Source organism: Dipodomys spectabilis, unplaced genomic scaffold (assembly GCF_019054845.1).
Source record: "Dipodomys spectabilis isolate Male_0828 unplaced genomic scaffold, ASM1905484v1 ptg000297l, whole genome shotgun sequence".
Taxonomy (NCBI): domain Eukaryota; kingdom Metazoa; phylum Chordata; class Mammalia; order Rodentia; family Heteromyidae; genus Dipodomys; species Dipodomys spectabilis.
This window is the reverse complement of record NW_024870974.1, coordinates 5,059,835-5,085,703: the sequence shown is the minus strand read 5'-3', so window position 1 is coordinate 5,085,703 and position 25,869 is coordinate 5,059,835. Positions and strand designations below refer to the sequence as shown.

The 25,869-nt window shown below is 39.3% G+C and overlaps 1 protein-coding gene across 1 annotated transcript; it reads right to left on the bottom strand.

The window, feature by feature from the left end:
* Positions 1-646: 646 nt before the first annotated feature.
* Positions 647-21,702, bottom strand: Cxxc4 (CXXC finger protein 4). The gene is made up of 3 exons (XM_042701898.1): positions 21,123-21,702; positions 20,569-21,065; positions 647-1,219 (listed from the first exon to the last, which is right to left on the bottom strand). The coding sequence occupies exons 1-3, from the start codon at positions 21,700-21,702 to the stop codon at positions 1,175-1,177; spliced, it is 1,122 nt and encodes a 373-aa protein (XP_042557832.1). The 3' UTR covers positions 647-1,174.
* Between the last annotated feature and the right edge of the window lie 4,167 nt (positions 21,703-25,869).

Below are 25,869 nucleotides of genomic sequence, written 5' to 3'. Positions count from 1 at the left end.
TGGTAACTTAAAAATATACTTAGCAACACCCTAAAACCAGGTCTCCATGTATTTAAGTGTTAAAACCTTATTTCATAACATACATGGTATTAATACATTTGGATACTGTGTATTAAGGATTTTTTTCCTACCAAAAAATAGGCAAAAAGAAAATGAACAAAACAAAAATAAAATCAAAACCAAAAACAAACTTATCCTATCTTTGTCTGGGAAAAAAAATCAGTCGTGGATATCTCCCCTTAAGATCTTGTTTAGTCTAGGAAACACTGGGTTGTTTTTTTTTTTTAATTTGTGTTGTTGTTAACAAAAAATTTACACAACTGATTCTGCATTTTCCAACTATTCTGAGTACTCTGGCTTACAGTGCAACTCAAGACAAGCCAACTACACTAAGTACTGGGGATCTACACCCTTCTGTACAGTTTGCTTGTAAGCAATGCAAGTGCATAACCACTACTCTAATACAGTGCTCAAAAGATTAATTGAAACTTTCATTACATCTTCCCCTCTTAGAACAGTACAACAGAAGGTAATGGCTGGATGCATCATCTTTGAAGTCTTGTAAAACTTGGCCTCAAGTCTCTAAGGAAAGATGCATGGCAAAACAGTGCCAGTGTTCTTACTACTTCTAGAAACAACTGGTAAAAAAAAAAAGTTTAAAGCTAAAATTTATTGCTCCAGATTTAAATTGCAGAAGCAGACTGTTGTATACAAACTGTGAATCTCCATAGATGCTCAGACATGATTGTCCCCTTGTGTCTAAACACACAAAATACAAGCTGCTATCTGTACAGTTTACATTTGAAAAGGAAGTATAGATATGTACTTTGCAAAGATACATGATTTTACAGCAGGGGTTTACCCAAACTTTTTTTTTTACAGCCACTTTCAAAATAGACAACAACTTCACCAGAAGAGCTAAATTACATCAAAGAAAGAATCAGTGTATTGAAAAGTAAATAGACTAGCCAATTTCCCAAGCTCCCATGTTATTTTTATGTGTTTTTTTTCCTCTTTTCTTTTCCTCTGTTTTGTTCTTTGAAGAAATCCCTATACATAAAATGAAAATAATTTCTGGATATTTTCTTCAATGCTGGACTAAGCAGTTTCTTAAAACAAGACATTAGATTGCCCTTCATTTCCAAATGCCTTGAAAATAAGATACACTACTGCTTTAAAAGAACCACCGGAATGCTTCGGCACTGGGAACAGGTGTTCTCTATGAAAAAAAAACAAAAAAAAAAAGCAAGAAAACAAGTTAAGCTTTCTTTCTATGCCAATATAAAATTAGATTTTTCTCCTTTACACTTCAGCAATATCTTTAGTCAGCAATATACAACATAATGACTTATATATTTCAACATTTAATAAAGAGACATTCTCAATCTTAGGATATGATGAAATTAGAATATTAAATTTAATGCTAACATATAATGATTAAAACATACTGATCTTAAAAAAGAATACAGGAAATGCAAAATGAATAGCAACCAGAACAAGCACATAGCACCATAAAACTATGGACCACAAAAGGATTACTTTTTCCTAGTTTTACCCTTGTATATTAAATGTATTATTTAATGACAGATCTTCATTTATTTTTTCTATATCAAAAAGTATATGATCAACTATGCATGTAGTCTTTAATATTAGTCAGACACACGAGTATTGTATGCAATAAAAGGAACTAATTAACTTACTCTACCATAACCCACACCAACAAAAACATTACCAACAATTTAAACTGAAATTTAGATCTCTGTTTTTATGTAAAATCTCAAAACATATACATTTATGTGAAATCTATGTAGGGCAAAGTCAGAATTAGGTGAAATAATTTCTTGATTCTGGATTTCTTTTTATAGTGTGCTAATAATAAGTATCATGTCAATATTACCTGTATCACTTATCAATGACTGAAATGCTAAATGTATTTTATCAATAATCTAATGAGCACTATTCTGATAAAAATGTCCATCTGAAGTGAGTCTACATTTTCAATGAATTAATAAGTATAAAGCCAATCACACTATTTTTAGTGAAGGCAGATAAAGAAAAGAAGCTTAGGGTATATTTTCTTACAGTGGCAAATAAGTCTTACTTCTTAGACAAATCCAAAAGGTATGTGTAGATTGTAAGATAATTTTTAAGAATAAATAAGTATAGGGCTGCAGAAGTAACTCAGGGTGCTTGCCTAGCATGCAGCACACACACACAAAAAGTGCATGCACATGTACACAGACACACAGACACAGACACAGACACACACACACACACACACACACACACACACACACACACACACACACACACACACACACACACACACACCAGCTTTGCTAGCATGCCTATAATCCTAGTACTTGGGAGGCCAACTCAGAAGGATGAAGAATTACAGAGTACTCTGTGGTACACAGCAAAACTCTGTTGTAAAAGAAAAGGAAGGGAAGGAGGGAGGGCCAAGGGTAAAAAGACTGAACAAGACTGGTTTATTCAGTGAATATTACTTTTAAAATACTTCTTAAAACAATACTCATGACACTTGAATTACATATTTTAGAAGGCACACCAAACACTATACTGTAATGTTTTTATAATTGAGACTAGCATTTATTTACCTTCTCATCCATGAATTATCTGAGTTATGGGATTGTCATTCTTTTATGCTAAAAACATCACTCCAAACTAAGGATACTGAAGTAAGATATCACTTACAATATAGGTGAATAAAACAATTATTTGGAAAACAAATCTGCTTTTCACAATGTGTACTAAAAAAAATTTTTAGAGAAAACTGCCCGCACAACTAATAACAAACTTCCATATTGTTAAGAAGAAATTAATAATTACTACAATTTGTTAATTAAATGTTGCATGTGTGTGTACCAACTGTTTAACTTGTGAGGTATCTTCTCAAAGCACAGAAGTTCTCTTATTCTCAAAAATATAGCACTGGCTTTATTAATATTTTACTCGTATCTTGATGCATTCACCAGTTTTCTTCTTCCCACTACCCATGCATGGAACTCTGAGTGAATAATAAACTCCTAAACTGCTCTCCCAGATTGGCATTAAATACAAAAAGTAAAATGTTCCTGTCTTAATTACACTTACTTAATCACTATCAAAGGACCTTATGACATGCGAGAACATGTGCCCATTCTAGTATTCATACTTTATAGGCACACAAACAGTAAATGGAAACCTGCAAGTTTATACCAGATGCTAACTTGCTAGCTGATGCCAACTAAGAATAAATTTTATATAAGTATGCGTAGTTACACAAATGTAGTCATTTTTAACGAGATAAATTAGATCCAAGTATATCCATGCAATTATAGATCTCTGGTTACAGATTCACATATTAAAAAAACAAACATGTGCATATATATTCACGTATATTCACATTTATGTGTATTTGTGTCACAAAGTGATGCCAAACCACTCTCAGATGCCAATTGGAAGCCGGATATAAATATGTACTTTTGTAATGTTGTCTCTTGGTAAACATATATGTTTATGGAGATAAACAGAAAAATTTATGGGATACATTTTTTTAAATGAGATGAAGTCCTTATGCCTTAGATATGTTCCTAAATTGCTTTCCCAACTCTTTTTTCTTCCTGAGCCCCTTCCTACTACTCGGTTTTATTTGCAATATTAAGAAAAAGTAAGTTTATAAAAATGTCTCCTAGTGTTAAGGTTCATTATTGTGGGTGGGAAGGGAAGGCATTCACTTGTCAATCTTACTCATATTAATCAAAAGAAGCTTCAAAAACAAAACATGGAGTTTATTTTTTCCCTTCTTCCCTCCCTCTCCCCCCCTCCCTACCCCCAGCACTAAGATTTGAGCCCTGGGCTTCCCTCTCGCTAGGCAGGAGCTATACCACTTGAGACACACCTTTAGGCTTTTTTCTGCTTTAGTGATTTCTCATATTGCATCTCAGCTTTTAATCTAGCCAGCATCAGACGTTGATCCTCCCAATCTATGCCTCTTAAATAGTCTGGGTTTCAGATAGCTATCTCCATACTTGGCTTTTTTGTTGTTGTTGAAATGAGGTCTCACTAACTTTTTGCCTAGGATGATACAGACATAGTTCAGGCTGGACCACAGATTTCCTACCCTAACGTGATCTCTCATTAACTACTTTATTAACTCGGTGATTTACTGAGCAATAGGATACATGGAGGCTAATGTAATCCCCAGAAATTAGAATATCAACAATGTATTGGAGAAAAAAATGAGAAAATAATCAGTGAAGCGTGCTTAATTTGTTTCCTTCTATTAACATCTTTGAGATCAGGAATCCTACAATTGGCTACTTGGCAAATCTCCTAAAATATGTGAGAAAATTTAGGAGTGATGGATTCCTTGGAACAAATTATCCCCAGAAACTTAGAATAAGGCCGCTCTAATACTTTTATTTTTGAGCAAACACAACAGCAAATCTCTTTGATGGTCTAGAGCGCATATCTGCCTTCTTGCTCAGCTTTCATAAGGCTCATTAGCAATTTACTTTAGGCCTGGCCTAACTTCTTAGAAAACAGGATGGTGCCAAATTGTTTTCCTAGGCGATGGGGTTGAACTCTTAAGTTTCTGATTAAGTCTGTATGAATTTTGGCACACAACTTCCTTAATGATGTCAGCTACTGAGGTCGTTGTTATAAAGATTTTATGCACTGGCTTGGGGACTCAACATGCCAACATGGGGGATTAAAGTCTCAAGGAAAAACAAACTCTGGATGAGACCACAAGGACTTCCAGCTTGAGCAGGACTGTTATGCTGAGTGAGAGGAAAGCCAGATCCCCTTAAAAGAGATAAGGGACAAAATCGAGTTCATCAGTCTTTTTTATGACAGTCTTACACACTAATAGGAGCCTGGCTTCCAGAAGCTTGTGCAGAAATCTCCAGATCCCCAGGCCCTCTCTGCCAGCACCACTGTCAAGTATGGTACTCCTGAGAACTCATCCTACCTAGACCAGATCCATAAGGACCTTTAGGGAACAAAAAGAGAGATAATGAGCTCTGTTTCTCCTTTCAGTATTTTTTTTTTTTTTTTTTTGGTGCTAGTCCTGGGTTTGAACTCAGGGTGTGAGCACTGTCTTTGAGCTTCTTTTGCTCAAGGCTAGCACTCTACCACTTGAGCCACAGCTCTACTTCTCAGCTTTTTTTTTTTTTTTTTTTTGGTAGTTTTAATGGAGATAAGAGGTTCACAGACTTTCCTGTCCAGGCTGGCTTCCAAGGATGATCCTTAGATCTCAGTATTTCAAAGTAGCTAGGAAAACAGGTGTGAGTCATCAGTTCCAGCTCCTTCAAGTAACTTTTTTGAGCCAGGAAACAGCCTCTAATAAAAGAATGACTTAATCCAAATATATTTCGCATTTGCCTTTAAGAAACACAGAAATTATTACCTCTTGGAGAAATATATTTTAGTTTCATTCTTGTTTTCAAGGAAGAAATGATCACACAACCTATGATAAGTAAGAATCCCACCCCCTCAAAGGCCACTTTAAGAATTTTAAGAGTGTTTCTCTTTTCTGTATCTGCTAACCAATCACAGTCTGTGGGCTTTTCAAGTCAACCACATGTCTACATATTTTTTGTTAGAAAATAAAAACTAATAGAAACTCAGCTCATAAAAGCTTCAAATGAGACAGCTATACCTCTACACATCAGGATTTCTGAACTGGCCATTTCTATCTAGATACCAGTAGGATGTTGCAGTATTCATACCACTATACTTAAGTCTAATCACTTCTAATAAGTTAGAGCAGAGGTTTCAAAGAGAAACATTAAAGATAACTCTTATTGCAGAAGCTTGCCTCACACTTATGCAATTTTAAATGGAAATGTTTGTGCCATTACAAATTCCTCTAGCTAAGTTAGGCATAGTGGCAAACACTTGTAATCCCAGCTCCTTGAGAGGCAGAAATTGGGAGGATTTCAGTTCTAGGCCAGCCTAGAGAAAAAGTTTGAGAGCTCTCATCCTGAATTAGGTGCCCCAACCCTGTATTCCATGCTATAAGGAAAGAGGAACTGAAAGGATTATGGTCCATGCTGGACTGGGAATAAAACAGGGACTCTATCCCGACAACTAACTAAAGCAAAAAGTACTAGGAGGTATGGTTCAAGGAATAAAGACCCTGCATAGCAAGTGTGAGACCTAGAGTTCAAACCTCAGTATCACAAAAATGAAACAAAACTTAGCAACAACAACAAAAGTCTCACTGCCAGTGGACAACTCAGCCACCTTAGGCTGCCACATTAGAAACTCTCACTGTATTGGGATCGCATTCCTCACACCAGCATTTGAAGACCTTAAAAAAAAATCCTGATAATTCTGTATAAATACATAGTGTGTGATATAAGAAAACATAGCAATAGGCCATCCTCTTTTCCTTTAGCTAATTAAATATAGGTGTTTTCATGGATTCTTATAAATTTTTCAAGCTTGGAGTTTTTGAGGGGTGGGGTGATGAACAACAAAATAAAGATTCTTCCTAGTAAGACAACTATTTTCCTGATGTATATTAGTACATCTTCATGGTACATTAATACCAAAAAGAAGGAGGACAGGAGGCAAAGGAAGAGGAGGAATAGAAGGAAAGAGGAAGTGGAGAAAGAGGAGGAAATGGAAGAGGAGGAGCTAAAATAATGTCACCTAGGTCATTTGTCAGTTTTTGTTTGTTCTTAGCACTGCAGATAGAACCCAGGGTTTCTTACTTGCAAGCAAGACAAGCACTCTACCACATGGCCTGGCCCAACTTACTAACAAAAACTTGTGACTGTGACATCTTCAGCCCTGTAATTGAGTCTCATTCCTTTTTTCCTCCCTACCATGGGCAACCCTTAAATATCACGTCTGCCACCCTATGATTTTAGAAGGCATGATCAGCTAACTTTGCAAAAAAAAAAAACCATAAACACACGCAAGTTTATAATTATATTGGAAAGATACTAGGTTCACATGTGGATAGAGTCGAGAAAACAACTGTCTAAAAGATTTTGGGTGGATAGGGAGAAAGGGGGTTGATAGGAAGGAAAATGACAAGTCTAGCACTATGATTCATGCTAGTCTAGAGTCAACCCATTCCCTTACCCTCCCCCACTCCCCAAGACACCCATTTGTGATCCTATTGATTAATAATCACTTGCTATATGCCAAATCTTTTGATTAATGACAGGCATAATGGTATTTCCATTACGTTTTCTAAAAGTACTTAAAACCACATCATCCCAACAAGTGAACACATTTCTTGAGATAGCATGTATCTGGACACAGACTATAATACAGTAAGTAGTTCAACAGTAAGTAAAAAGAAGAAATTATTTCAATGATCTGCAACTTAAAAGATGTCTTTCAAAGATAATTTCATATCATATTTTTAATCTTGCATGTAAGATACAGCATGAAATTAAAGTAAAATTGTAATTTAAAAAGCAAAACTTCATTAATAAAACTATCTTGAGAGAAACTGAAATATAATATATATAACACACACATGTGTCTTCATGATTATAGTATATGCAAATAAATATATTTGGTTACAGACTGAATCATATGTGCACGTACATGTACATGTATATATATATATATATATGTGTGTATGTGTATATAGAAGTTTAATAATGAAACTTTTCTTTGAAATTTCCCTAGTAATTGTTGTTGAATGTTACAACTACCTTTAGGTGAAATTCTTGGTAAAGAAAGAGTTGTCCAACAATTTTGAACATTTGATAATCTTGATCATAATCTAACCTGTATGTCACTCTATTATTTAAAAGAATAAGAAATATTTATGTAAAATGTGAGAAAAGGAAAAGTTACTATTAAAAAAAATGATATCTTATCTGTCAAAGCACAGATTTGGGTATATCCTAATTTTAATTAAAAATATATACAAAGTTACCGCTAATATTCATTAGCAATTCAACTCCTGCTGTTTCCTTTTATTATTGACCTGAGAAATAGAGAAATACTTATTTTTCATATTGACTACAAGTGAAAATAACAAGACTCACAGAGAATTGTTCTCCTAGTCTAAGTCAAAATATCATTTTGGTTTCAGATATTGAACTTCATTTTCTTCAGATTTTTCTGAAAAACAGCCTCTGGGACAGGCCCAAGCTTAATAGACTCCTACAGGGTTTATGTCTATCAAGTACTAAAAGGAATTGAGCAAACAATAGTTCAACCAGTCAGAAGTTATCTTTAAAATAATATATTCGAGTAAGACTATGCTTCTAAGAATAACGTGACTTTTGGAAGCACTTTCTGGGTTTTGTTTCCTTTTTCTGTTCCTGTCTTCTTTTTCCCTCCCTCCATTTCTTTCTTTCAACTACCACACAAAATGCTCCAGTTCATACTCATACTGACTTTGATATATTGGTCTTATCCCTAAATATTTTTTAAAATACTTGTTGTATGTGCGTGCATGCATGCATGCCAGTCCTATAGCTTGAACTCAGGGCCTGGGCACTGTCCCTGAGCTTTTGTGTTCAAGGCTAGCACTCTACCATTTTGAGCCACAGCTTCACTTCTGGTTTTCTAGTGATTAATTGGAAAAAAGAGTCCCCTGGACTTTCTTTCCCAGACTGGCTTTGAACTGTGATCCACAGATTTCAGCCTCTTGAGTAGCTAGGATTACAGGTGTGAGCCATTGGTGCCCAACTAATATTTTTTTAAATAATAAAATTGAAAGCCAATAATTACTTTAATTCAATTGTAACAAGATTTTTACATGTCTCTGAAATCTTTAGAAATACATTTTGTGAATAAGAGCCTATCATGTTCTAGAATAAATTTTTAAGTATTCAGATTTTAACTTAATCTCATGATATTTTCATGGCCTATCTTTTTCTGTAAATATTGTTTGAGTAGAGTTACACACTCAGTTAACTCATTAGCCAAACAAATTAGTATAGCTTTTTTTAAGCACAGGGTTTATAAGATGTAGTGGTGGCTACTATTCTTCTCATTAAATCCCTCTGGAATCCTTTTTATAGATTCAGTTATAGATTCAGTTTATAGATTTAGATTATCCTTAGACACGTAAAAATTACTCAAAGGTTTTTGGTTAATTTATAAATGGTGGATAGCCTCCATCTCTCTAATCACCATCATTAATTTTAAAGATTAGTTTCCTCATCCTGACCTTCCTATGTTTCTAATTGCAGACTTGAGAATTACTGTGTGTGTGTGTGTGTGTGTGTGTGTGTGTGTTGGTTCTGGGCTTGAACTACAGGTCTAGGTGCTGTCCTTGAGCTTTCTCGCTCAAGGATGGTGTTCTACCACTTGAGCCACAGCTTCACTTCTATCTTTTTGCTAGTTAAAAGGAGATAAGAATCTCACAGACTTTTCTGCCATGACTGATTTAAACTGCCATCCTCGGATCTCAGCCTGAGTAGCTAGGATGGCAGGCAAGAGCCATTAGTGCCCAGCTAAGAATTAAAGAGGATGTTTAGTAGAAAACAACCTAGTTATTTTTCCTGATATTTTGTTCACTATGCTAAATAAAAGGTAGCAATGTCCAGTGGTTCCAGTTGACTTAAACCCACATCCACAGTATCTTTTCATAAATTTTAAGACTTTAATTACCACTGGTCATTTATCAGTTAAACTACAATGAAGATTAACTTCAAGTATGACAATTCTTTGTGCTAACCTACTCCTTTCTGACTTCTCTTCAATCTGTAGCAATCCTTCGCCTCTTTTGTTTCCTTTGCCTTCCCTCCCTCCCTCCCTCCCTTCTTCCTTTCTTGTCTCTCTCCTTCCTTCCTTCCTTCCTTCCTTCCTATATTTGCCTCTTCCAATATAACCTTTTGCCTTATTCAAGTGAAAGAAAACAGTTCAGCAGTCTATAAAATATGCATTAAAATACATGAAAAATATAGTAAAACTAATGCTACCTCACAGAAATGTCAATCTGTATTACTTATGTAGATCTGGGGGACTAAACCAAGGATGATTCAAATAAACTTAAAAAGCTTTTAAATAGGAATGAGATTGCTTTTACAATTGTCCACACTTTTGACTATATCATTTTAAATTTGTCCATTTCCTGAACTGGGAATTGAAACTATGAATAAGGAGGTTAAGTACCTTGAATGAAGGACTAAGACCTAGAGTGGAAGAAATGCAATGGTATTGAAAATCGTTAATAATAAATTAGGAAAGTCCAAATTCCTTAAGCCAGGACACAAACATGTTTGTGTGTGTGTATGTGCACCTGTGTATATACATGTCTATGTAAGTATCTTCAGAATAGTACAAGATAAAAGATAAATTTCCTACCTAAATATCTGCTCAATTGGATTTATCAAGGGTTTACCACATTCTTTGTAATGTCATGTACTCCTGAATAGAGCATAGATACAGATACAGACCTGCCTGGAAGGAAATACACATTCTTTATGGGAATACATTTCAATTTTACTCTTGGTTTGAAATATTCAAATATAATTTCTTTCCTCACTGCAGACTTGTTTGATTGTGTTGAAGGTATTGAGCTAGTGTTTTTCCAGCATTTTTGACTGCAGTAAACAGTCTGCATTTTACAAAGCAGTCCAGAACAAGCACACAACCGCATTTATGCGAACATGCAGAATGAAGCAGTACTTAGCAATAGCTACTGCATGGGAGGCGCTGACACACTTGGCTCTATTCTGTTCTATTTTCAAAATATCATGGTGGGAAACCCACACATTGGTTTGTGTGCCACTAATGTACTGTCTGCTGTGACTTGAAAAACACAACATCATAAAAACTGAGCTCACCTCCCACCATACAAACACATATGTGAATGGAGTCATGTGATACATATCTCAACTATTTAGCTTCATAATGCACTTAACTCTGTATATGGCAGCCTTACAGAGAAGATAAATTTCTTTTGTTTTACATGTAGCTAAAACAAAAAAGACCACAGCCTGCTAAAGTTGAGTAGAGAATTCTATACCTCCTATTTTCCATCTTCTACACCTCATCTTTATCTTTCTTATTCTTAGTGCCATTAAAACCATCAACGTGCCAGGTACCACTGGCTCATGCTTACAATCCTAGCTGCTCAGATGGCTGAGATTTGAGGATCATGGTTTGAAACCAGCCCAGACAGGAAAGCCTGTGAGACTTTTATCTCTATTAACTAGTGAAAAGCCATAAGTGAAGCTATGGTCCAAGTGAGCACCAGCCTTGAGTGAAAAAGCTCAGGGAGAGGGCCCAGGCCCTGTGTTCAAGCCCTAGGAGTGGCAAGTTGCACACACACACACACACACACACACACACACACACACACACACACAGATAATCAATGTATCTCATCAAATTTATAAGAAATAACACTTTCCAAAGAAATTTACTCCTCAGCACAATTATATTTCTACCATTAATTCATTATCACAAATATTCACTATTGACACATAATTAACTCTAAATAGTTTTCTTTTTCAAAAAATTATTTTATCTCTCTTTCCACTCTGTAACACTTTGAGGCCAAAAGAAAAAAGAAAGACTACTGCAGAATTCGCTAGACTTGCTAAAATCCACAGAAATGCCCATCACTCTTCCTGATCTACGTGCAGAAATCTCTTCTGTCCGAATCCTGACTTGATCTCTAGCTTTTTGATGTTTCTATCAATTATCTAAGTGTGGTTTGCTGCTTGTGCCAGAAATGCATGGTCAGCAGTTTTCCCCATTACTTAAGACTTTTCCCTACTTTCTCAAAAATGTCCTATAAAATATGTAGACCCATGTATATGAAACATAAATGGGATCCCATTTTCTCCTCCTCTTGGAAATACTCGCTTTCATTTACACTTTGGAATTACTCTACTAAGTGCATCAGCGGAATTTATAAAAATAATAGCCGTAGTTACAATATTCCTTATCTCTAAAGGATTTGCCACTCTGTTCCACTGAAACCTATGCTCTGACTCTGGAACCAAATATATTGAGTCAAGTCACAGAAAAAACAATATTGTCTCTCATTTTGTATTCTCTGCAAAATTTCTGATGGAAAGCTGACATCTATAATCTCGTATTGATCAAGTCTCTGGCAGTCACTGCATTTAGCATCCTGGCTGGAATAGTTCTTATTCTTTTGATTTTAATCTTTTACTAACTAGCATCACTTTTTGTTCTCAACCTTTTGGTCCTTCTTAACTATTTTTGTTTCACAGATACTCTGTTCTTATTGTTCTTAAATAAAAAGGCTGGGCACTGGTGACTCATGCCTGTAATCATAGCTACACAGGAGGTTAAAATCTGAGGCTATCGGTTCAAGACCATTCTGGGCAGAAAAATATCCAAGACTCATGTCTAATTAAGTAAAAAAAAAAAAGCTGGAAGTGAAACTGTATCTCAAGTGGTAGAGTGAAAAGGCCAAGTGAAGATGCGAAGCCTTGAGTTCAAGCCCTAGTACCAGCAAATACACTTTCAGAAAGGGAGGGAGGGAATGACATTTCTATAGTCATTTCATTTACTATCACAACCATCACAGTTACCTATTTTATTTCCTACCTATACTAATGCATTGGAGATTTTCTAATTTTTTAAGTATTTGTTACACATGTTAGCTAAAAGTAATTACAGTAGATACATGAAAATATTGAATTAGTAATATAAAACTGCATTGTGTTGTGTGTGCATGCACACACATACACATACACACAACTATGAAAAGAAATCAAATGGATGGTGGTGGAGTTGCTGTAGGAAGAAAGGAAGGAGAGCGCACTAAATGATGGAATTGTCTTGTTGAAGTGATGGACTTGCAAGGCAAACTGCATGCCTCCTCAGGCATTTTTCAATGCAGATGGGAGAACAAGGAAACTTGTTTGTCTGGTTTGTGTCCGCAAGTGAGCTTAAACTGGATCTTCGCCAAACTGCATGATTAAAACAAATATTCAGAACATACACATCAAAAAATAAATCTACCTGGCCTCTAATATGTGAAAACTATGAGTAACTTGTTGGTATGTAAATATAGCTAGTTTCAGAATTTTTATCTTTCCCTTTAAAATAAACTAAAATTATATAGCATCTTTCAGTTTACAATGAACATTAACTTCATGTAATATTATAACGTTGTAAGATGTATTTATATTGTTACTCTCATTTTTTTTTTTCATTCTGTTAGTCATGGGGCTGGAACTTGGGGCCTGGGTGCTGTCCCTGGCCTCTTTTGTTCAAGGCTAGTACTATATGACTTGAGGCCACAGTTCTACTTCCAGTTTTCTGGTGGTTAATTGGAGACTTTCCAGCTGGGCTGGCTTTGAACCTCGATTCTCAGATCTCAGGCTCCTGAGTAGCTAGGATTATAGGCATAAGCCACCAGCACCCAGCTGGTGGGTATTGAAGGGGAAATAACATTTAGAGAAAGCTTTTGCCTATGCAGCCTCATGGTCTCTATATAATATTTAACAACAGAAAAAGAGGAAGGAAGGAAGGGAAGGAGGGAGGGAGGGAGGGAGGGAGGGAGGGAGGGAGGGAGGGAGGGAAAAAGAGGAGGGAAAGGAAGGAAAGGGAAAAGAAGGGAAGGAGGGAAGGAAAGAAAAGCAAGGAAGGAGAGAGGAGATGCAGGGAGGGAGAGATGAAAGAAGGAAAGGAGGGGAAGAAGAAGAAAGGAAAGAAGGAACCAAGCAAGTATCTACTATTTTATTTCCTAAAGAAATAGACCTTGAATAGGAGCTCTTTGGGGGGAAAAGGGGAAGTAATTGCTTTGCCACTAGCCACTATTTAGTAAGAAAAGTAATGTGAAATAGTTGTTAAATAATAAGAAGGAGAAAAAAATCCTGTAAACTTGTTTTTATATCTATCTATATATTCCGACAATCTTATATCAACCCTGAAGTTTCTGAGAGGAAAAAATATTTCTCATAATGTTTTAGAGTAGAAGTTAACAAGCCTGCTGGGATCCTTTTAGCCCCTGCAGAGCTAAGTCTTCAACATTATTAAATGGCTGTCTCATCTGAAGTACGGTGTGACATAACTCAATGAACAACAGAAAACATATGATGCTGAATGGAGGTTTTCCCATATCCCTGCAGAATAATTCAATTCTGAGACAGGTATTTGCATGTGATGGTACAAGACAGGACTCAAGGATAAAATCATCAAGTAACTCCCAAAGACAGAACAATGATAAAGAAGTATAAGAAAAGCAGGAACACTGAAACAGAAGGCAAAGAACAACAATTTTCACGTATAGTGTCCTAAAAATTTGAAAAAAAATATACTTGAAAACCACTTTTCAAATGAATAGTGTTATTTTCTAGAGTGTTCAGTTTCACTAACATCATCTTACAGTCAAGCCAGTGACTAAAAAAAAATTAATAAAAATTAAAGACTATACCCACGCATATTTGTTCTACTTTTGATTTTTATAAAATTACTCTAGAACTAATAAGAGAGGGGAGAAAGTAGCCCTTTCTCCAACTTTTACATATTTATATGGACAGTTAAATAAATCTGGAATTCTACCTATTCTGTCTAAAGTAATAATTTTAACCTGATATGGCTAAATGACAAACATATGAATTTATCTTTGGTATTTTGTATATTGTAAGTAAAAATAAATTGTAACAATCTGAAGCATATTCACTTGTATAAAAGCTACTGAATATTAGGACATTTAGTTCATCTTTTTTCAAGGCAAACCATATGTTTAGACAATCTGACCAATTCAAGTGGACCACTAATTTCTAAGATCATAAACAACATTAAAAGAAATTATTAAAACCATTTTAACCTATATCTTGGGGGATTTTCAAATAGCTGAATGTTTAATTTTGTATGCAAGAAGACTATCCTAACAATGCTTCCAGGACTACACTATGTTCCACTTCCCAAACTTAATAAACAATGGTCCAGCTGGAGAAAGTATGGATGGGAAACTCATCCTTTTTGCACAATTTTTAACTTCGAGCCTTTCAGATCATTTTGTTACATTGTTCTATATTGATCTGTATGTCTGACTGTTCAAAGTCACCTCCTCATTCAGAAAATAGATGGCAACAGACAGTAGTACTTCAATAACCAATTTACTAAAACTTTAGAAATCAAGCAACTTTTACTACCTCAGAATTAAGTATTTATTCCCTCATGAACCAAATACTTTTATCTGACTATTGAAATCTGAAGTTTAATGTTAGATATCTTGTTTCTCAGTGGTACTCTGATTGGTTGCTTGCATTTTATTTGAAGATGGTTGAATTTCAAGCAAAAATTCATATGGTTTAGTCTACAGATTTTGATGCTTTATTTACTATTCAATTCTCCTCTGGGAGATCACTTAGATTTTACTTGGTGTTTGGATGGAACAGAGTTTCATTTAGGACTTCTTCAAAAGTATCTATCTCTGAGCGGGGCACTGGTGGCTCACATCTATAATCCTAGCTACTCAGGAGGCTAAAATATGAGTATTGCTGTTCAAAGCCAGCCCAGGCAGGAAAATTGGTGAGACTCTTATCTCCGATAAATGACTCAGAAAATGCAGGAAGTGGTACTGTGGTTTAAGTAGTAGAGTGCTAGCACTGAGCACAGGGGCTCAGGGACAGAGCCCAGGCCCTGAGTTCAAGCCCCAGGACTGCAAAAAAAAAAAAAATAATAATAATAATAATAATAATAAATAACAAAAAAAACCAAAAAACAAAAACAAAAAAATTATTTCTTTTAAAACCAATTTTATTTTTTATTATTTTTAAATTGACAGATAAAGATGGGCATATTCACCCATGTACAATATATTCATATATATATATACGTATATATATTCATATATGTATATATATTCATATATACGTATATATACATATATATGTGTGTATATATACATATATGTATATATACTATCTTTAGCTCCTTTGGATTAAACATACTGATGGGAAGTGAACTTCAATGGACATTAAATACTTTGACCAAAACCACTGATCTGTGGCTTTGGCTTTAAGGGTTCAACTTTTCTGAGTTCTTCTTTTTCCTATCACTTATAAAGATACTATCATTTTGTATTGAAAAATTATCTTTCCCTTTATAGCTAATGATGTGTTTGCATTTTTGTATTAAAACTAGAACTTGCATCTTTTTAATTCTTGAAAATGGAATCTGAAAAGACAGCTTTTAAATTGCCACATAACTTGATAAACGGGAATGTTTCAAATCAAGAAATAAAACATTTATATTTGATTCAGTGATCATAATTACTGAATTCATACTTCAAAAACCTTACAACAGGTTCAAATATTCACTATTTTTTTTCCAACTATACAAATTCTGAATTTGAGTGACAACTATTTTCTGTCTGGTCTACAGTTGAATGTCCTCAGCAAGTAGGTGTCATCATTTTTACACAAATTAAAAAGAGTGCTTTGACTAGATTTTCATAACTGTCTATACGTTTGCCAGGACTCATAAGTTAGCATATATATAAATTATGTCCCTCCTCTCTTAAAGTAATCTTTGCAATCAAGTTATCATTTTTTAAATAATACCTGGGTAGTTTTTACCAAAGCCTCAAGAAGATCAACCTGGCTTGTAGAAGAAGTTGTCCTGTTCTTCAGTATAAAATTTTTAAAAGAAAGAAAAAGAAAAGAAAAAGGCATCCTTTCCCCTGATTTTCCAGTTTCTCAAATTCTTCCCTATGAAGTTGTGGCAGTAAAGAGAGCAGGTGTGGGGGCAGGGAACTCTCCCAACCTCAAGAGGCATCTCTTACTAATGCAATTCCATAAATCAACTAATGGGGGGAGGGGGACCAGATCTGTGTGGTCTTTAATGCTGTCCCACTGAGATCAATCATGTCACCTGAACAATGTTCAGGCACTGAGAACCTGGGGTTGCCCAGGGGATAACTTTATCCCTTGAGCCTTATCCGACTGGAATATTGTAAAAAAGTCATCAGAAACCTAACTGTTGTGAATATAAAAATTTAAGGTTTGTCTTTGCTTGTAGCTTAATGTTATAAGGATTTGCCTATATAATCATGCTGGTTAATGTGTCTAGGAACTAAGTATCAATCACTGGCATTTATATTAATGTTTTTCACATCACTATTTAAAAAGCATTTTTAACAACTGCTTCCAACAATTAGTGGCTATTACTACAGAGACTAAGTCAACAGCGAAATATGCAAATATATAGTCCTGAAATCATAGAAAAACTAAATGATTTATGTGCATGATCCTAACTATTACCAAGAGGTAATATGTAATCAAGGGGTGAAAATTTTTCTGTGGCATTAATTGCTGCTCTTAAAATTAAATGAAGCAGGAAATATAACTTTAAAAGGAAGGCTAAGCCAGGCACCAGCATCTCAGGCCTATAATGTTAACTACTCAGGAAGCTGAGATCTGAGGATCAAAGCCAGCTTAGACAGGAAAGTCCATGAGACTCTTACTTCAATTAACAAAAAAAAAAGCTGGAAGTAGATCTGTTGTTCAAGTGGTAGAGGTCTAGACTTCAGAAAAAAAAAAAAAAAAACCTCAGAGACAGTGCCCAGGCCCTGAGTTAAAACTCCAGAACTGGCACAGAAAAGCAGAAGAAGGAGGAGGAGGAGAAGGAGGGGGAGGAGGAAGAGGAGCAGGAGGAGGAGCAGGAGGAGGAACAGGAGGAGAAGGAGGAGGAGGAAGAAGAAGAGGAGGAGGGGGGGGGAAGGAAGGAAGGAAGGAAGCAGGCAAGCAGGCTAGTGTTGGACTTTAAAAAAGTAGGCAAGGAAGCAGGCAAGCAGGCTAGTGTTGGACTTTAAAAAAGTAGGCAAGAATGCCTGCAGATCCATATGAGTCTATCTTAATAGAAAAATTGATAATACCTCAGTCTCTGAGATGAGACTCAGTAAAAGAAACAAACAAGGGAACATGATATTGGAAGGGATAACTAGAAATACATGTCAAGATGATGAAATGCTAACAGGTATTCTAAAGTCATCAGGATTTGCTACCAAGTTTCCAAATGGCAATCTAGAAATTGCAGCCCTATTGAGCTCACAAGTGACCATCCCCACTTAGCAGTAAATTCAGTGTCTGAAACACCTTAGAAGCCCAGGTCAGTAGTGGGACTTTTTATTGACCTCCAAGCCATTCTTCCAGCTCTCTTTCAGTTGTATAAGTCCCTGTCACTCTGACAGGTGTCTGGTGGCCTCCAACTATATACTTGTAGGTATACTTTAATTTACTACTTGCAATTCCTAATTTTTAATGACCTACATAGACTATAGACAATTTTCTTTTTTTTTTTAACAAAGCCTTTTTCTTTCTATGGCCAAATATTGTTCCACTGATAATATTTAAACAATAATCCCCACTCTGATAGGAGAGAGACTCTGAGGAAGAGAACATCTTGAGACTTGCCTAATTTGCTATCTACACCCAACTTTGGAAGATCAGCAGAACTTTTATGCATGAGACTTTTCAAAAGGAATGAAAAGGAATCTATGCTATTTTGTGAGCTTCCAAAATGCCTAGGAAATTTAAACATCATATAACAAGCTTGCGGGAAAACTATTGAAAGAGAACAAAAAAAAGGTGTATGAAACTGTCTTAAACTGATACATGAGCAATGAGCAAAGAAACTTACACAGGAAAATACAAACCCAAAACAACCCTACTGGTTACTTTCTAAGTCCAAACTTTTCAGTAGTCCTTGTCCATTAAATGCCCAAAAATGGCATGTTCATAGTGCTGTAATACAAAAACCTATAGTTCTATGTACATCTCGAAAGAGAAGGTTCAAAACCATGTATTTCTTATCAATTGAGTATTCATGAGAAATTTTAGTAGAGCTGAATCTAATTTTCTATGGTTTTCCATGTCTAGAGAAGTCATAGTATCTTAATCCTTAAAGGAGAACTCAAACGTTAAGTTGAACCACCAAAGAAGATACAAGAACCTACACGCTGGTACTAGAATCTTTGCTTAAACAGAGGTACCAAAGGAAATACAATAAATCACCCTGCAGTAAAGTTAAACTTTTAACAAAGACACACTTTCTCATGTAAAGAGGGTCAAGTGCAATATTTTAATGGAACTGATTGTAGTCAATAATATTTCCCATACACTTCTGATTTTTGGAATCCCAAAGTGCTATCTGCCTTGATTTATACTACTATACTAAGAATAATAATTTTTATAAAGTGATACTGGGATTTGTGTTCAGACCAGCCACAAAAATCTTTAACCCTGTCTCCATCCTTTCAAACATCATTTTCCAGTAATTCATAATGGAACTTCACCAAAGAAACATCTCCAAGTAGTGCTCATAATATGGACAAGAATATACAGACACTTCTCTTAAGATAGCTTATGGAAGCCATACTCACTCTACAATCTAGACCATATAATGTTTCCAAATACTAAATCCACCCCCTGGAGTCTCATTTTGCAAACAGCTAACTATGGTTACCTTTCCATGATTTTTAAAATATACCATCAAATCATTTGCTTTTGTAATTTTCTACTTTTTTCCTGTACTGTTTTGATCCAGATACTATAAAAATTTCACCAAACACACTAATTTCTATATTTAACGTAACAGGCTAATTTAATAACCATTTCAGAGACCATCTATAGAATGTCTTAAGGACAGAAGTCCAAGAAACTAGCATTGATCATTATTAGATCTTGAACCCAAACCACTCTTGATGTGTAGAGCAATTCTGTAACCACAGAACTTTGTAACTTTGTCCAACCCACAACCCAAGGGAAGTACTTTACCATTCACTTCTGAAACTATGTAAAACAATGTCTAACTCCCGAGCATTTGCCCTCAAAAGAACTGCATTCTTTGATGCGAAGTCACACAACTCCTTAAAAACTGGTGGTGGTCGTAAGCGTTCTAAATGATTTCTACTTTCTCAAAAAAAAAAAAAAAATGCCAGATAGGAAAAAAAAAAAAAAAACAACTGGAAACCTTTCAGGTTGAAGAGACGAACTATCTTAGCCAGGGGTAGAAAAAACAGGTTATTTCAGTGTACGTGTGTGTGTGTGTGTGTGTGTACACATTCGTATATGTGCATATGTAATATGTATGTGTGCATTTATGTATGTCTCCAGATACATGCACACACGCTGGGTCCTCACCTTCATAACTGTGCCACACTATTAAGTCTCTCTAAGCTATAAGCATCTCTAGGATATGATATATCCAATTCTTTGGACATAGGTATGGATTTCTTTTTTTTTCCTTTTTAATAAGGAGGAGGGTGCATTTTAAAGGAGTCAAAAGCGGACCACATTGAATGTCAGACTTGTGATTATCCAGAGCAATTGCACACACACACACACACACTCACGCACACGCACACAAAGGAGGGGCGCTCCCTCTAGTGTAGCAGCAGGGCGGTGCCACGCCCAGGGTTAGCTGTGGTGGGACCGGGTGGCGCAGAGGCCGCGCCCTCGGCCCATCCATCCACCCAACCCGCCACCGTGCGGGGCTGGGTGGCTCTCACAACCTGAAGGCGGCTTCGGAGAAGGGGTACTGCACGTTGAAGCCCGACAAGCAGCCCTGCGTGGGGGGAGAGGAGAAAGGCGTGAGGAGGGCGGGGGGGAGGCTGGGAAACAAGAAATCATCTCCTCTGACCTCTAGCGAAGTGCCAGGTTTTTTCTTTAGCTCTTCACATTTCCTAAATTTGCAGATCTGGTGTCCGGTTTTGCGGTTCCGGCAACTGCTGCAGACGCCACAGTTGATGAGCCTCTTGCAAGGCACGCACACGCCGCAGCGTTTCCGCTTCTTCTTGGCGGGGTTGGCCCCGCCAGCGCCCCCGGAGGAGGAGGAGGAGGAGGAGGAGTGGTTCTGCGGGCAGTCTGCCAGGTTGGCAATCTGGAAGGCGCTGTCCGTGACGGCCGCCGAGGCGGCGGCGGGGGAGTGCAGCGCGGTCATGACGATGACCCCCGGAGGTAACGAGATGCCCCCCAAAGCCGGGATGGCGGAGAAGGTGCCCACGCGCTCGGGGAGGTTCATGATCTCCGCTTCCGCCGCGCCGCACTTGAGCTTGTTCATGCATTCCCCCGCCAGAGGTCTGCAGTGCTCGGGGGACAAGGTGGAGAGGAAATTAGTGTTGGCCATTTGCAACGACGACGACGGCGGCGGCGGCGGCGGCGGCGGGGGCGGCGGCGGCGGCGGCGGCGGCGGCTGCTCGGGCGGGCAGCCGGCCTTGGCCAGCCGCTGGGAGTCGGTGCGGTGGGGGAGGCCGGTCCTGCCGCCGCCCGCGCCGCCCGCGCCGCCCGCGCCCCCGCCGCCGCCGCCGCCGCCCCCGCCGCCGCCCGCGCCCCCGCCCGCGCCCGCGCCCCCGCCGGCGGGGAGGAGGGCGGAGGCGGCGGCGGCGGCGGCGGCGGCAGCGGCGGAGGCGGAGGCGGAGGAGGAGGAGGACTTCCTCCCGCCCCCGCCCCCGCCGCTGCCCCAGAGCATGGCGGTGGCGGCGGCCGCCGTGGCCGCGTTGTCGCAGTTCCAGGGGGCCATGCCGATGCGCGCGGCGGCCGCGGCGGCGGCGGCGCTGCCCGGGAAGATCGGGGTGGTGATGCGCGCGATCTTGGCGGCCTGCGGGAAGGCGCCCCCGTTGGTCTTGTAGAACGAGGTGGCGAACGAGCGGTAGCGCTCCATCTCCGAGTTGTAATCCACAAGGCTGTTCAAGGCGCCCTCGGGCAGGTGGCTCTCCTTGGGCAGACCCGGGGTCTCCGGGCTCGGCCCCGGTTCCACGCAGACATTGCTGTTCATGGTGCAGGGTGGAAAGAAGGGGTGCAGGGTGGAAGTGGTGGGGACCGCCGGGTCCGACACCTGGGTGGGAAAGGGGGGGAGGTGGGGGGGCGGGAAGGGGGTGATGGTGGTGTTGGGGTGGGGGCTGGGGTGGGGGGAGGGGAGAGCGGGGCCGGGTGGGGAGAGCAAGGTGAAGGGTGGCTTTATTCCTCTCCGGGGCGCATTTCCATAGACGGTGCACTGCCGGGCAGCTGCGTCTTCCTTTGCATTATCCTCCAACTGTTACAACTAAAAGAAAGAAAGTCATTCCAACGAGCTGCTGCACGGAGGGGGAGGGGGTTAAAAAAAAAGGTTTAAAATAAATAAACAGCCTCCTTCACAGACACCCCCCCTCCCCAGCTACCCCCTCCCCAAAGCGCCTACATTCTTCAGGCGGGTCGTTTGCATAACAATCATCAAGACGTGATTCCACCCCCCCCTCTTCTAATTCCTAGCCCCCCCCACTTCCTACCCCAGCTCCCTCCCTCCCAGCAGCACCGCACAGCTTCTCCCCCTCCCCCTATTCTTGTAACCCTCCTGAGAAAATGTATTAATAGCCAGGATACCCAGGGAAAGAGGGAAGACGGGGTGACGAAGGCTGAGGGAAAAGGGCAATTGGAGTGCTAAAGACATGCAAATCAGGGGTGGGAGGGTGATACTACCTATAAGCAGAGGGCATTTAAACATTATGAAATGTGTGAACAAGTGCTGTCGGGGCATGCAAATGCTGCAAAGTAGAAGGGGAAAAAAAAAACCCACCAGCCATGGCCCTATGAGGAAAATGAACAGGAAATTAGCAAATGAAGTACTGAGAAAGTCTACAATACATCCGAGTATAAACTGTAAGCAAACACAATACAACTGAGAGCTAAGAGACTGCCCACATACAATCTGAACTAAAGAGGCAGGGAGAGAGGCGAGAGAGAGAAGAAGAAAAAAAAAAAAGGACTACCAGCTGCCACTGTGTCCTTCTGTGTCTGCGGTCATTAGTTTGAATCCCAGCACAGCTGGCTCTGTTAGGGTCTTAATTCAATGGACCAAGGACAGGTCTCAATTGTACAAGCCATTTGGTGGTGGGGCTTGATCGGGGTAAGAGGATGGTGTTCTACTTATTTAAAAAAAAGGGAGGGGGGGAGAGAAAAGAAAGATGATAATTTAAAAAGAAAAAAAAATACAAGCAATGTCAAAGGCTTTGAACCTAGTGGCTGCAGCCTCTGTCAGAATATTCCCAGTTATTCCCCATAGAGATTGCTGTCTCTTTCCAAGATAAGAGGAAAGCATGGATGGGACCCTCCCCCCCTCCCAGCCACACGAATTTCTCACAATCACTGATTTTTCTACATTGAAAAATGTAGAAAAGATCCCTGAAGAAATAACCATCACAATATTTTTTTTTCTTTTGCTCCTTTGAAGGAGGAAAGTTTAATGCTAACTGGGTGTTTGCATTCATCTCTCTGCTTTCAAGAAAGCCATTATTCTGCTTTAGGAAGAGGTATTTTAGTTGTGTATTACACAGAGAAAGATACACCACAGCCTTTTAAGAAGTAAAGGTATAAAGTGTGTATGCACCTTAAAAACCAGTGTCTTTGTTTCCAGATATATATATGTATGTGTATATATGTGTATATATACATATATATATATGTAGAATATCTTTCTGTGACATCTTTTAAAGCCCATAGATTGGTCTAACATGTGGAGTTCTGGGAATTCTTAATGTGGGCCCAGTAGTCTCAGTCTCAAATATTCAGACTTTAAAATGGATATCAATTATAGTAATTACACTTATAATTAGATTAATGAACCATTTATGCCTACACTCCAAGTGCAAAACTTCCAAGACCTACTGATGAGGTGCCCTAAAAACAGAAGTTTATGTAAACAAATCTCTATTAGGCAAAGTAAATCAAGATAAGGAACCTCACCCCAGGCTGGATAAAAAGCTAGCAGGCATCTTTTCAATCACAGCAAGTAACTAATCATTCAGGAACACCTCTGTGGTTTCACATTAGGGAAAACTGCTCTCTTCTAGGGTCTGATGGCAATACAAAGGGTGCCCCCAAAATGCTCCTGGCTAGAGATTCTTGATGCTTGGAAGGGATGAGAGGGTGAGGGGAAGGAAGATACTGCAAGAATATGCATATAGCTTCAGTTTCTGCAAATCACATTGCAACTGCAAGATCCTAATACATGCTACTCAGTTCAAACTAGTTATGCCAACCATGCACTAGGTATCATCACACTGAGTGGAAGGGAAATCAACATTTTAGTCTTTTTGACCTTGTTCCAAATACAGGAATAATGCAATGTCCCCTTTCAGAGTCTCAGAGTGGTGTTTCAAAACAGAAGCTGTTCTTGCTTTTCTCATGGCCACCACCTCTCCCCACTTCCAACCTCAAGGTTTAATGCCGCCAGAAACTGTAGAAAAGGATTGCACCCAGTCTCTAGGTCATTATTGTTTAATCCTTGCATCTCTGGAACATGAAAATAAAGGTTCCTAAGCCACCTCTATTGTTTGGATTTTATTTAGCATTAAAATAACACACACACACACACACACACACACACACACACACACACAAATAACTCTAGTCCTATACCAAACCTCAATTAAACATCCAGACTTCATGAACCCTAGTTTGCCTTTAAACAATGTGACTGTACATATCTAATATTGTATGTCTGCTCTACCAGAGACACAGAGATCAAAGGTCACATTTAACATTCAGGAGGAGGGGGCGGGTACAGATTAATTAATAAATTAATCCAGCCACGGCTTTTATTGCTGGAGTCCAGCATTAATAATCTACTTTTACAATCCCAACGGACAGCAAACATTGGAGAGAGAGAGAGAGAGACAGATTGAGAGAGAGAGAGAGAGAAAGATTGAGAGAGAGAGAGTGGTAGCCAGAGAAAGAGAAAGAACAATCACTTACCAGTCTCTTTTTATTTGGGGAGCCTTAGAATTTGCAGACGCTGCCAGTCTGCCTTTAATTAGTTGCACATCACCCCCTAACACAAAGAAACACAAATCCAGATGTGTCTTGGCAGCTCCCAATTACAACTTTAATACTTGTAAACAAACTGTTGGGGAGGGGGGGTAAATAAATATGCGGATCAAAAAAAAATACCTGTAAATGGCTTTTTTTTTTCTTGTTGCAGAGAGGAGGAGGAGATGGTGTTAGTGGTGGGGGTGGCAGGAGGAGGAGGTGGGGTGGGGGGGAGAGGAAAGAGCCGAGTGTGCGTGTATGTGTGAGAGCCAAGCGCGGGGCTGTAGCCGGTGGTCTGTCCTCTCCCAGCGCGTTGCTCTCCGTCCGTCTCCAGTCGCTGTGTGCGAGGGAGGGAGGGAGGGAGCCGGGGAGTCTCTCCTCTCTCTTTCTCACCCTCCCCCCTTCTCTCTGTTTGTGTGTGTGTGTGTGTGTGTGTGTGCGTGCGCGCGTGTGTGTGCGTGTGTGTGTGTGTGTGTGGTTGCTGGGGGGAGGGGATCGCAGAGAAAGGCGAGGGAGGAGGTGTGGAGCTGGGGGCGGGCGCGCGGGGCGGGGGGCGGGGGGCGATTGGCGCGGAGGTGAGGAGGACGCGGGGACGTGGACACCTACTGATGATTGGCTGCAAATTACACGGGGGACAAGAGGCGCACGCGGGCCAGCGCTCCTTTTCACAAATCCTCGGCTCCGCACCGGAGCCACGTTTGCCGGCTCGCCTGCAGACCGCCCTCCCTCCGCCCGCCCGCGCGCCCGCGCCCGCGCCCGGCTCGCCAGCGCTGCGCCCAGCACGCAGGGCTGTTGATTATTTTCTTTTGCTCTCCCAGATAATTGTTTGGAAGGAGTGGGAAGAGGGCGTCTCTCTCTCTCTCTCTCTCTCTCTCTCTCTCTCTCTCTCTCTCTCTCTCTCCCCTCCCCCCGTGTGTGTGTGTGTGTGTGTGTGTGTGTGTGTGTGTGTGTGTAAATAAACTTGTCTGGTTCTCTTCTGGCTAGACTAAGAAGAGCAATACAAGAACCAGAGGAAGAAAGGTCGTGTGTCTGGTTTGAAGAAGGCTCTTGGTGGTTCGCACCCCGTCGCCTGCTTTTAAAATAATTGTACCGGCCTTCCCAGGAAGACTGACTGATGAATAAAAATTAAAGTCAGAGGAACAATTCTTAATCGTGCAGA

What these genes read in the sequence shown, in the direction of transcription:
- Cxxc4 (XM_042701898.1), bottom strand. Translation starts at nt 21,702, where the DNA reads ATGAACAGCAATGTCTGCGTGGAACCGGGGCCGAGCCCGGAGACCCCG. An exon ending in GGCCGGCTGCCCGCCCGAGC is followed by an intron (nt 21,066 to 21,122) that starts AGCCGCCGCCGC and finishes CGCCGCCGTCGT; the next exon opens with CGTCGTTGCAAATGGCCAAC. An exon ending in AACCTGGCACTTCGCTAGAG is followed by an intron (nt 1,220 to 20,568) that starts GTCAGAGGAGAT and finishes TTTTTTTCATAG; the next exon opens with AGAACACCTGTTCCCAGTGC.